Here is a 12,501-nt window from a genome sequence, read left to right as displayed (position 1 = left end):
ATGCACCTAAGACGCAGCCTGATTTATCAAGTTAGAATTTACAAAAACTACTTGGATCAGAAAGAAAAGAATCAAAGTGTTTTGATGTTGACAATTACTACAAAGGATATTGAATTTTTACATTCAAAATTAAGCAGCTACACTTGTATCAGCATTTATTCATTGTAGAATCCCAGAAATGTGACATCATTGGGCCAAAATGCCGATAAGCCGCCTTGTTTCTGTGTTCTGAATCGTAATTCTGGAATTAAAGTTTAAATTCCATATTGTATTACAATCTTCTCTCTTAAGATCCCATGAGGTTATTATCATTTTAACTTTTTAATGCTATGCATAGTTTCTGTTATTATTATGATATTATCAAAATTTGTATGAAAAACAACCATTTTCTCTGCCTTTGCAAAACTGTCATACTGCTTAAGGTTGAATGCCTGTTGACTCCAAGTTTTTTCGGAAAGATACAATGTATGTGTGTATTAGCAGAGGGGCGACATCCCCGTTAGCCCCACTTTTATTAAGTTTTGCGGCAACACCACATGTGAGATGAAACTAAACGAACTACATTGTACAAATTTATCATTTACTTGGGAGTTTTTTGCTCTCTTGCAAACTACTGACTCAAAACAGTGACATTATTGAAATTAGTAATCAAGGCAACCATTTCCTATGCCTGATGCAGGAAAAAATACTCAATAGTAATAATTTTCCAGCAAATTGGCTTGCGCTTATAGGTCGAAGTTATGCCAATATACCCCTGGCCCATAAGATGCAGGCTGGTTTTAGAGCACATTTTGGAGTGAAAAAAGGTTATCATATTGGCTCAGCAATATGATAATCTGCCTAATTGTTTGATCTCTAGTTTACACTTTGTCCTAATAATCATGCTGCTAAATTTGACCATTAATGGGAAATTGTTTGGAAAAATATGGGCAAACAACTTGTGAAATCATAAAGCTTGAACCCAAATACATACAGGTTTTTGGTCCCATTTTACTGAAATCTAAATTCATAATTTTGTTCTCTTTTTTGGTTGACTGCATTTTGAGCAGCAAGAACTAAGGGAAACCATTGCAAAACTTAAAGGAAGAGTAGAAATTGCGGAAGAAAATTCTCGATCTTTGCAACATTTGAAATCCATGAAAGATGCTGAAACTGAACATTTAAGACAACAAATTTTACATCTTCAGTCTATAAATGAAGAAAAAGCAGTACTTGGTTTGTATAAAAACTTGCTAAATAAAAGTTCCTTTCTTCACATTTTTTGCATCAAATTGCACTGGGCAATGACATTTAAAATTTTAACTTTTGCATGGAACTTGAAACCTTATAACATGGTAGAATTGAAGTGAACATGCTGACGAGAGGGCCCCTAATGCCTCTTTAGCTTGAAGTTATCGTGTATTTTTGCTACTTTTGGATGGCTCTGAATATTCAATTGCTATATTATAGTTGGAATGATTGACTTTGCTCCTTAACCAGTATGAACTTTGTGCATTAGAGTGGTAGTATTTGTTTACATTACTAGTCTTTATATGGAGGCTGAGGTAGCCAAGTGGTATTGAGTCCAATTATAGAGCTGAAGGTTGCATCCTCAATTCTCAGGGATACCAAAAATTTGTCAACTTTTGAAAAAATTGTATTTCCTGATTTCCTGGATTAACTCCTTGAAAAGTGGCATAAACAACAAATTGCTCTGCATTATCAGTGAGAGGCAGCAGTTTCACTGTAAGGCACTGATGGTACAGTTCAAGAAGATTGGTCCGGTATCATCTGCCATAGCTGTAGGTGAGAGTTAAAGTCACAGAATTGGCCTCAGTACTAAATGTGGAAGGCATCAGGAAGCCACCGCATTAGTCCCCCTAAAAAATGCAGCCTTTCATTTGACTAGAAGATGATGGCATTCCTCCAGGTAAAATAATCTGGAAGTAAAGTATTCTGTGAGTGGGGACTACTAGAAGGGGAGCATCAGTCCGGGTGGACAAATACAGGATGGGGATATGGAATTTTAGGCCATTAGCAGTGTTCAGAAAGTTGGAAAATTCTAAGATGCAGGACAAACTAGGAATAGGCTCCCTTGGAATAAGTGAGATTAATTGGCTCTGACTGACTACTCCTAGAGCATTAGACATAGGGTAATTTTCTCAGAAGATGATCAGAACATTGCAGCAGTGGGCATCATATTCAAATAGTGGATTATTAATTACAATTAAAGGATTCCAATGATATCAATAGGGTTAGATGGGGAGAGCCTATGGACTCAGTGCCAGTGCAAGTGTATATGCTAACATCCAGTCATTCAGAAGAAGAAATTGAAGAAGAATACGAGCAACTGGAAGAAGTTCTAGGAGGAAGGGGAATGCTGTGGTTAGAGAGGGCCTAGATGGAAGCAGAATAGGATAGTCTGAATTGAGACAATAAAATGCCACAGGAGTAATACTGATGGAATGAGAAAAGTATGGTAGTGGCTAGGACCCTCTTTGCATAAAATTGGGGAAGAAGCTACCCATAGAAGATACTGAGAGTTAAGACAGGTTACCAAATTGACTATATCCTCATAAGAACAAGATGAAAGAAAAAATTTAAGCAATTTAAGAGCTACCCCTGTGCAGATATAAATAGCTATAACAACCTGTTGGTCATGGATAGCCAATTGCAATTGAAGAAGATGAAGAAAATTTGCAGAAATATCTGTCATGTTGAAATTAATCAGTATAGATAAGGGAACCTCATTATAGAATTGTAAGAGATCTCAGCACATTGCAGATAAAGAAGAAAGTTGGGAAACTAATATAATTTTGAGTTTGCAGTTATAGACCAGTATCTTGAAATGAATGTAAATAAAAAAATATAGATGTGTGTTAGCATTAGTAAATATGTGTTGTAGCATGGGTACTGCATTGTGCCTAACATCAAAAATCTTTGTTAATACATTTAAGAAACTTTTTTTCAAGTCAGGATCAGTGATGACCTTTTACATGCTCAAAATATCATAGCCTTGAATGATGATAAGATTAAATTTCTAGAGCATGAAGTGGAAAATCTAAACTCTGAGAATATTGAACTCAAACATTCTCTTTTTGGGAAAAATGTTGAAAAATTGAATGTTAAGAAGATGATGGTTGCTTATTGCAGGTAAGCTCCTAAAATTGTAATATTTTAAAATGCAGATTTATAAAAATTTTACCTTTCTCAATTCAATAATGGTAAGCTACTAACTGTGAAATGTTTGAATATGCAATAAAGACCCCCCACTAGAAATATTCAGCAGAAGCATAAATGCAAGGTGAAAACAGAGAAAATAGGTTTTCAATTTGGACTTCTGAAAGCAGTGAGTATAGCATATAAGTTTCACTGGGTATGACTTGCTGTTGGTCTCAGCCATATCATATGATTGGGTAAATAAGTGGGCCCATTCAATGATGCTAAAAATGGATGAAATTTACAAGAGCAATATTCCATTTTTTCTAAGTTGATCCTTTTATTAATATGAAGTTTGTGTAAATTGTTATTCTGATTTAGTGTATTTTTATTTAAGATTCTGCTTATATGTTTTATTATCCAATGTTACTCATTCAGTTTTTCATAATGAAAGCTAAAGGTACAAAGGGTAAAGTCAAATTGTCTTGTATACATTAACCCTTTGAATGCCAAGTGTAATTGCATGATTTCGTGGGCAAAATGCTAGGCAATTTTAAAGAGAAAAGCAGAATTTATGAAAAATTTCTGTGAAAGCATTATTATTTATAATAATTTTCAAAAATTTGATAAAAATTTTCGAAAGAAGTACAAATAAGGGAATGAAGTATAGACATATATTCATATATAAGTTTGACTCAGTGGAAGCACAATTTCAATTTGTAATTTATCTACGCAGCCATTGAGTTAAGACTCACCTAGAGCCACACTAGCATTCTTGGGAAAATTTGTCAGTGTTATTCACTGTGAATGTGGCATTTAGAGGGTCAATAGGTCTTATCCTGAAATGTGATTCAGCTTGAGGAAAATTCTATGTAAGGGATAATAATTACTGTTTATTTCCATGAGTATTTTGTTCAAGTATATTTCTTTAAAGCCCTGCTCAAAGGAAAATGTTTCCTATAAATAGAAATATTTCCTTGAATAATGGAAAATAAATTCCCAGCATAAAACTTGGATTTCCAACAGGGGAAGTTAATTCCTTGTGAACATCTTTTCTCCAAGATTAGAAATTGATGTTTCCGCTGATAGCTTATTAAATTCATTTATCTGCAGGAACAGTTGGTAACAATATATGATTTACAATAATTCAATTTTCTCATTGTCGCAAATTATAATTTTGTTAGTGGCTTGACCAGTGGTTGCAAAAGTAAAATTTTATTTTCTGTTTTAAGCATTTAAATTTTGGGTGTATTTTATCAATTTTACTTTTATTAAATATCACTATGTTATATGTTTAACATATTTGTACACATTTTTCCATACTCATTATAATTCTTACAATCAAATTATATGGTATTGATGTCATTATATTTCATCATATGTATGCATCAGAGTTTATTTTGACTGTTTCATTTCAGAGAGTTGCTTCTTTACATCTTGGAAATGAGAAAGAGGTACAGTGGTGCTGTTACATTGCAGAACCAAGAAAAAGTGTACTCTAGTCATCTAACATTGCTTGAGGAGTTCACTGAATTGAATTCATATGTTAAGAAATTGGAAGCAGCCCTGTTTGAAAGTATAAAGAAGTCCAACACGGAAAATATTTCTGAAGAATTAAAGGTTTGTAAAGCTAAATGTACAAAATTAGTACAGTTAGATTTAAAATATATGTGCCTTAACTGGAATCTCTTATGAGTATATGAGTGCTTATTTTTTCCATATACTGACTACTCTTTGTTTCTAAATCTGAGGATACTTTTATATACTTCATATTGATTTGAATTTCAAATCGTCGTTTGCATTTAGCAGTATGGGATGATGGCCTTTCATTGCCTTTTGATCGGGCAATGCAGACTCTTCTACTGTTTTGTACACAAATATAGGTTTGTTTCAGTGTCTTCTTCTCAAAGAAACCCATATCATCATAATGAAAAACATGTTGTGGCAGGTAACCCTCAGAATATATGAGCTCCTTGAAGTCACCGATGAAGTTCTCTGCTGCCTTTGACTCAAAGCTTGCTACTTCACCATGTCTCACAATGCTGTGGATGATGGTTCTTCTGGTTAACTATTCAAACCATGCATGACCCTTGAATACTTGTTTGACCTTTGATGATCCTGACATCTTATTAGTTAGGTCAAGGAAAATCACTTTCCCCATCTCAAAAATTATATTCTTGTTAATGGTGTTGCATTGCAATTGCTTTTCATTTATGCCTTTGAGAAGCAACCTTTCAACATTGTTGAGAATATGTAACTGTTGCATAGATATCCTTGTCACTGTATTTGAAGTATCTAGCTCCTTAGCCTTATTTGTGTTCTTGAAGGAAAGACCAGTCGTTGATATTGACCGATTGTTGATTTGCATACTGCATCAGCTGTGCTCATACTTTGCTCCCGATTATCAATGATTTTACTTTTCATTTGTACTGTTATTTTTTATTTTTATTCTCTTATAGCTTTCTTCTCACAGATTTTTCTTTGGGGTCAATTCTAAAACTATGCACAAAGTATAATTTAATTTTCTCCAAAAAAATCACTAATTATATGTTTGAACTGATGCTTAGAAAAATGTGTAATCACTAGCAATGCTAAGATGTTAGCCGAACCTGTGCTGGAGACAAACTGTAATAGAAGGTGCTTTATCGTTAAGTAAGTCATTTTTGGGACCAATGTTTTCGCTCATTATGTGAATTACTCGCTGTGTGAGGTGCTTGTTAAGTGAGGTACCATTGTAATTTATGGAGATTTTTCACATTGTATTCAATTCATTTTTCCCATTTTACTGTAATCATATGTGTAATCTCACAAATGATGGCTTTTCAAACAAATACAATAGCTGTAACTTTTCATGAAACAAGAATATATTACATCTGAAGTTATGATCTGTATTTTTTCTCATAGGCATTTATCCCTATCGCTTAGGTCCGCACACCATCATACTAAGGGTATCAAATTAACATATTCATTCCACTTTTTAATGTTTGCTTTTGGCTTATTCCTTGACCTAAAATTCATGGAAACATTTTATTGAACACCCAATCTTTCCATGTGGTCTTCTCCATTCTCCTGTGCCCTACATTCTGTGAACTAATTTCATTGTGATTTCCTCTGCTATTGCCATGTAAAATATCGTGGTCATAGAGATTTAGACTTAATTAATTGGCCTTGTTGGACTAATGTTCTGCACAGAGCTGTTTGTTCACTTTTCTTCATGGTCTTGGCTTGCACTGTTTTGCTCACTATGTCCATGTTGAATTTCTATCACTGCTTCCAAAGCAGCGAGCTATTCAATTTATTACTTTAAAAGGCCAATTTTTTTGTTGCCTACGTCCTCCCTCTGCGAACCTAGTTTTTATTATTTAGCTTAAAGTTGCACTTCATCACCACCCTCTCCAAGTTTATAAGATTTAGATCCCATAATGAATCTCCTGGTTAAGTTATATCTTTCATAAAATGCAACATTTTGATTTTTCCCCCTTCCGATAAGAATCTCCTCATTAAAATATTGAAAATGGTGGATAAAATATATCTTCTTCTTGCTGCTGTACTATTACCCACTCTCTGCCAAGTTCAGATTTTTTCTGTCATGTAGTCTATTTACATAATCATTCTTCTGTCATTTATGTTTAATATTACAAATTTTTTTCAGCTGATTTCTGATGATAAACTGCTTGTATCTATCATGGGTAAAATGAAAATTTGTGAAGATAAATTATCTAAGCAAAGAGAATATATAAGCAAATTGGAGGATGAAAATATCCTGCTGGAAAAGCAGCATGAGCTGAATAAATCACGGTGGGAATATAGAGAAGTGAGTAAAGTTTTAATCTGCAATAATTTTCATCCTTTATCAGCTGTATTGATTCTTTGGAATTGGTTTTGATGATATGGAATTCAAAAGAGTTCAAAGTACACAGTAATTTCTGTTAATGCATGTTAGGAATCCTGTAATTAATGATTTTGAGAACTCTGCGCCCTTAGGACTTAAATACTAATAATATGTACAATGAAATCCAATTTAATGAGATTTAATCATTCACTGTCCCTAAAATAACCATTTGCGCTTGCAAGTCTTCATTATCACATATGGCAATTTTACAATCACTCTTTACCTAAGCTTTCAGGATTTTATGTCACTAATTTGGTTATATTTCATCCTAGGCATGAAGATAGCTAGAAATTACTTATAATGGTTTGTCCAAAGCGTTGCTTGTACTTTATTGATTGTTACATGTATTTCATAATCTCCTCAGTTCAGTTTAGAGTCTAGGATTGCCCTAAAATTTTTCATTGATAGAATGAACTGAAGAATCTTTATTGAAAGTAGAATGCTTTTTAGAATGCAACAATTTCAAAGGGCAAAATCATGCACATTAGTGAATGGCTGTTGAAGTTACTGTAGTAGCATCTTCCAAAGTTTGTTGAATCTCTTAGATTATCTATTTCTTTTGTTTCTGTTTTGTGTTCTAATTTTTGCCTCTCATTATATTTCATCAAAGGCATTGCTGTTGAATACTTTATTAATGAGTTACATTACAAAAATAAGGGCCATTTGGTTGTAAATAGCAGTTGGCAACACTGCATGCATGTAAATTAATTTTTACTCGTAGGTTGGACATGTAAACAGCATATTTTTGTCAGTTCATTGTAGTTTGTCATTGAATAGCAGTGTGTGATTATGAGCAATGACAAGAAATCCTGCAGTTTGTGAAGTCATATCAGTGATTATATTTTTAAATGCAAGAGGATTTAATGCTGCTGAAATTCACCATCAGTAATGTGAAACATGGGCCTACCAAAATGGATAACAACGGAGGGAGGCATAGGTGACATGAGTTTAGGGAAGGCTGTTCACCTGTCCATGGCAAACAGAGGAATGGCAGAGATTTAAGTGTCTGGATTGGTGGTCTTTTTGAACATATGAATGGTAAAGAGGGAGAAAAAATGTTCGTTGATAGTTACTGTCCTTTTCATAGAGTTTCCTGAAGCTTCAATGAAGTCAATTTTCAGAATCATGACTGATTCTTTAGGGTAATGTAAATTGCATGCACAATGTTTGCCATTAATATTGAAAAGTGATGATGAAGACCAGTGAATGATATTTACTCATGCTTTTTTCACCATTTTGGCTATGAGAGAGACAAATGTTTTTCATTCCATCATTAGTGATGTAATGTGGATTTCATTCAGCTCAAGAACTGTCTTGCATCTCAGTGATTCATGAAAACAGAAGATTTGAAAATTTCAGCAAAAACCTGGCTGAAATCCCAAGTGACAAACTTTCACCAGGATGGATTGAAGAAGATTGTTTCATGATACCAAAAGTGTTATGAACAAAACAGTAACTACATTGAAAAAATAGTCAATATGCATTTGAAACCACTAATACATATTTCATTTTTTTCAACTATCCTCAATTAATTACCTGCAGGGCCTTACTCTTGAAATGCACCGAATACATTCAAATAATTTATCAGTCCATACAGCCTGTGGTACATATTCTCTTTAGTAGATTAGATAAAAATGTGTTGTCTCTATGAGCATTTCTTTCTGATATTTACAGACACAAGAGAAGTTCCAGTTATTGTACCTTCCTTTAATGAGATTTGTTTTAATGGATAACACATTATTATTAGCAGAAAAGCTACTGTTCTCAATGAGCGCTTTCAAGCTGTTTTTTACATATTCTGATTTAACAGTACTCAATCTAGCTACTGATAAATATGGTAGCAAATTACTGCTAATCATTGTCTAATGAAGCTCAAAGGCCAAAAAATGTACTTGCCAGAGAATCGAAAGAATCGGTAACTATGGTTATTCCATGCCTTGAATTAACTTTTAAAGATACAGCAGTGGATGGCAAAGTAACTGGGATTAAAAATAAACAAATGCCATGTCCATTTTCAAAACTTATATTAAGGAGGGCCCATCTAATTATGTAAATGCATGTACCCATTTATTCTAACTAACTGTGAAATCATAGAAAATATTGTCACCTATTTTTTTCTGCTATACCATTTTATAATTTTCAAATATAAGTGCCAGAATGAGTTTATATAAAGCTGGCCATGTAAAGCTCAACTAGGTCTTATTACTTACTCCTTGTACATCTGCTACATTCATTCAGGCAATAGTAGTAAGCAAGTTGGTAGCTTTTTGAATTCTATTTTAAGTTTTACTGTGTTATTATAGTAAACTTGTTTATAAAGTGCAGTTCATGGACAATAGTAATATCACTGCAATAAATTGATCAAAGAAATTTCCCCATGAACTGGGAACAGAAAGTAGTTCTCAATAGTTTTTTATTTTAAAAAGTTCGGTTTGAATTGGGTAAATTGAATTGGCTTAAATTTAATTAATGGAGTGCTCTTTGCCATAATGAATCTCTTTCACTAAAAATTACCCTTTGTTTGAATATTATTGGAGATATATTATAATCATTCTTTCCATTGTAGTTTTGACCAAATATTCTATACTTCTTTGCGTGCTTGCTGTTTATTTTTCTCTTTATCCTTAATGAATTCAATAGGTTGTATTTTAATTTTATTTTTTATAGTATGAGCTACTAAAAGAACTTGGGCAGTTGGTTGACCCTGAATCCTCAATGAGGGATGGCATTGAAGATATTGCCATGAATGAACTTCATCCAAAGGTTGAAAATGCTCCTAACAGTGACAGTGAATGTTCTCAACAACCTCTAACAAGTGAAAGTCAAAAATTTCAGGTTGGAAATTGATTTACATTTATATAGCTCATACAAGCCATGCAAAAGTTGATGCAATTTGATCACTGTGCTTCAATTGATGTAATAATTGCTTCAAATTCATTCATTTCATGAGTTAGGTAGTTCATGAAAAGATTGATGTGATGGAAAAATGGAAGCATGATGCAGAAATAAGTGCTCAGAAAAATGTCATCAAGGAACTTATAGAGCAGCTTGCAAAGGCAGAATTTCAGTTAAATGAAAGGGAAACTGAATTAAAGGAAATCAAAGAAGAGTTTTCAGTGCATACAAGCCGAGAAATCGAAAAGAATTCAACAGAAATAATTAATGCAAAAGACTATCCAGCTCATCTCACCAAAGAACCACCAATAAAAGATTTTAGTTTTGCTTACAAGGTTAGTTATAAGGTATTCTTTGCTTTTTTTTTGCTTCTGTATATTAATTTATTGGTATCTTAAAAATAATTTAATTCTTTTTCTTTCATTGCATATTCTCCATTTCATCTCCAAATCATTAAGATTACAATGGAGGCCCTGAATGTTATTCTCAATCAAAAGGATGCTGTCTTGATGCGTTACAAAAAGCAAATTTTTGAAAACAGAGAAGCTCAAGCTGATACAATTTTAGAGTCCAAAGTGAAGCATGTTATTGCATCTGTGGAAAGCTCATCAGAGAGAAAGGATCTTAATACTGGGTAACTGGGTGCTGTTTAACTAAGTTGTAGTAGAACATAATAATCTCTAATAATTTTTCTTGTGCATAGAGCTAACCCACGTATATTTATCATGAAATCAATTCACTGATGAAATATTACTTGCATGGTAGCCATTAATAAATTTCGTTTGTGTTTTTCTCATTTTGCATTCCTAAGGTAATGCAAGAGAGATAATTTTCCTTCATGTTTTCCCTTTAAGTACATATGAGTCCACACTAATTTTTGTGCCATAACTGCCTGATATGTCATAATATCATTTGATATTAGAAAAAAATTGTAAAGATTTTCTAAGTATTCCTTATGTTAATTTATCTGGGAGCTGTGAATATAATGTTGCCTTATTTAACCACAATTGACTGATTACAAGGATTCCCTACATGCTTTCACAGTGGCCTCCAGTCCTTTCCATGCCTCCCTTATAATATTGTCCAAGAATAAATAATTAAAAGGAAATGGGTATGTTAATCTATCAATGGATAGGTGTGGCTAGGCATTGTCTTGCAGAATGACACTCATGGTGAGGAAGTCTGTGGGTTTTTTATGGATGGCATATTTCATTTAAAGCTTTGTCGCACAGTATCACTCACCATACATTTTTAACTCTCTTCCCATGGATTCAATGAGAAGGATGCAATTGGCACCCCAAAGACTTTTCTTGCAGTTTGTCATCTTTAAATTTTTCTTTGTGGGAAATTACATGTTTCCATTCCATTGCCATCACCTTTGATTCAGGGGCATGGTGGTGTACTCAGCTATTATCATATTTCATGATATTTTGCAAAATATCATTTTCAGCAATTTGATAACATGAGATTTTCAAGCCTGAAACTCATTCTGAGACTGTGGTGCTTTGGAGACAGTGAACTAGGCACTGATTGTGACAGCGCACTATGGTAGGACAGAATGCTATGCATAATACAATAGGCACTCCCAGTGGAAATCTCAAGTCCTTTAGCTGCACAACACACTTTAACATGCCCATTTTCCTGAAAAATTTCATTCACCTGTGGCAGCAATAGATAGTCAGCCAGCTTGAATCACATCATCCACCCTCATTCAATCTTTGTCGAAGAGCCTTTATCACCTTTGGACCATCTGCTGAGATGTTACGCCTTGGTCATACACTTCAACAAGATTATTGTGTACTGCACTTTCAGTCAATCCTCATGCCCCCTCATAGCCCACCAAAATTCACGCCCCTTCTTTTGTCCATCATTTCCACAAACAAATGGTCATCATTCTATTCAAACTTAGTCTCTTGGGTACTATTGTCATTGTATGTGGTATGGTCTCACAAACATAGCACATATGTGGTAGCTGAAAATGAATTAGTTTGTATTAACTGTGATATGATAGAGGAATGATGATGCTAATTAGATGGAATGATGCACAATGTTACAAAATGATACGTTTAGGATTTGCAGCTACTCTTGGTACAGTGACAATAATCATTCAATTCAATTTCATTATTTCCAAAAATTAGATCTAAGAAATTATAAATACATACATCCTTCACCAGAATAAATTTTTCAGATTTGCACTCAAATTTGCCTTTTATTCTTTCAGGGGTCAAATTCAGTATCAAATTATTCAAGAACCTAAGCAAGCCTACAAGCCACCAGAGGTACCTTTTTCAGAGAAAATAATTGAACTTCATAATGAGGTTACTCTTCAGCAGCGCAAGTGTGATTACCTTACAGTTCAGCTAAATTTATGGGAATCTGAAGCACAACGATACAGAGCATTATCTGAAAAAAGACAAGTGGAGCTTGAAGAAGTACTTAGCAGGTAAATAAAACATATACAAATACTTAAACATGGAATATTCTCACCCATAAAATTCTCCAAGCAATAGTATAAATGTTCACCAAATATGTATAATTCAAACAATAATGCATTTTAAATTTGATAATCTAGGCTG

At 33.6% G+C, this 12,501-nt stretch overlaps 1 protein-coding gene across 1 annotated transcript in view; it reads left to right on the top strand.

Annotated features, from left to right (window-relative positions):
* LOC139685807 (centrosomal protein of 290 kDa-like) overlaps nucleotides 1-12,501 on the top strand; it is a 53,020-nt gene that overhangs the window by 30,292 nt on the left and 10,227 nt on the right. Inside the window, exons 8-15 of the mRNA XM_071582925.1 lie at nucleotides 2,213-2,364; nucleotides 2,956-3,132; nucleotides 4,557-4,758; nucleotides 6,791-6,952; nucleotides 9,698-9,865; nucleotides 9,985-10,260; nucleotides 10,384-10,559; nucleotides 12,147-12,368. Coding sequence (XP_071439026.1) covers nucleotides 2,213-2,364; nucleotides 2,956-3,132; nucleotides 4,557-4,758; nucleotides 6,791-6,952; nucleotides 9,698-9,865; nucleotides 9,985-10,260; nucleotides 10,384-10,559; nucleotides 12,147-12,368 — 1,535 coding nt within the window. The remainder of the gene's footprint in view (nucleotides 1-2,212; nucleotides 2,365-2,955; nucleotides 3,133-4,556; nucleotides 4,759-6,790; nucleotides 6,953-9,697; nucleotides 9,866-9,984; nucleotides 10,261-10,383; nucleotides 10,560-12,146; nucleotides 12,369-12,501) is intronic.

This window comes from Hetaerina americana, unplaced genomic scaffold (assembly GCF_022747635.1).
Source record: "Hetaerina americana unplaced genomic scaffold, ioHetAmer1.1.p SCAF_12, whole genome shotgun sequence".
Classification (NCBI taxonomy): domain Eukaryota; kingdom Metazoa; phylum Arthropoda; class Insecta; order Odonata; family Calopterygidae; genus Hetaerina; species Hetaerina americana.
The sequence above is the reverse complement of the archived record's forward strand: the minus strand, read 5'-3'. Positions and strand labels throughout refer to the sequence as shown.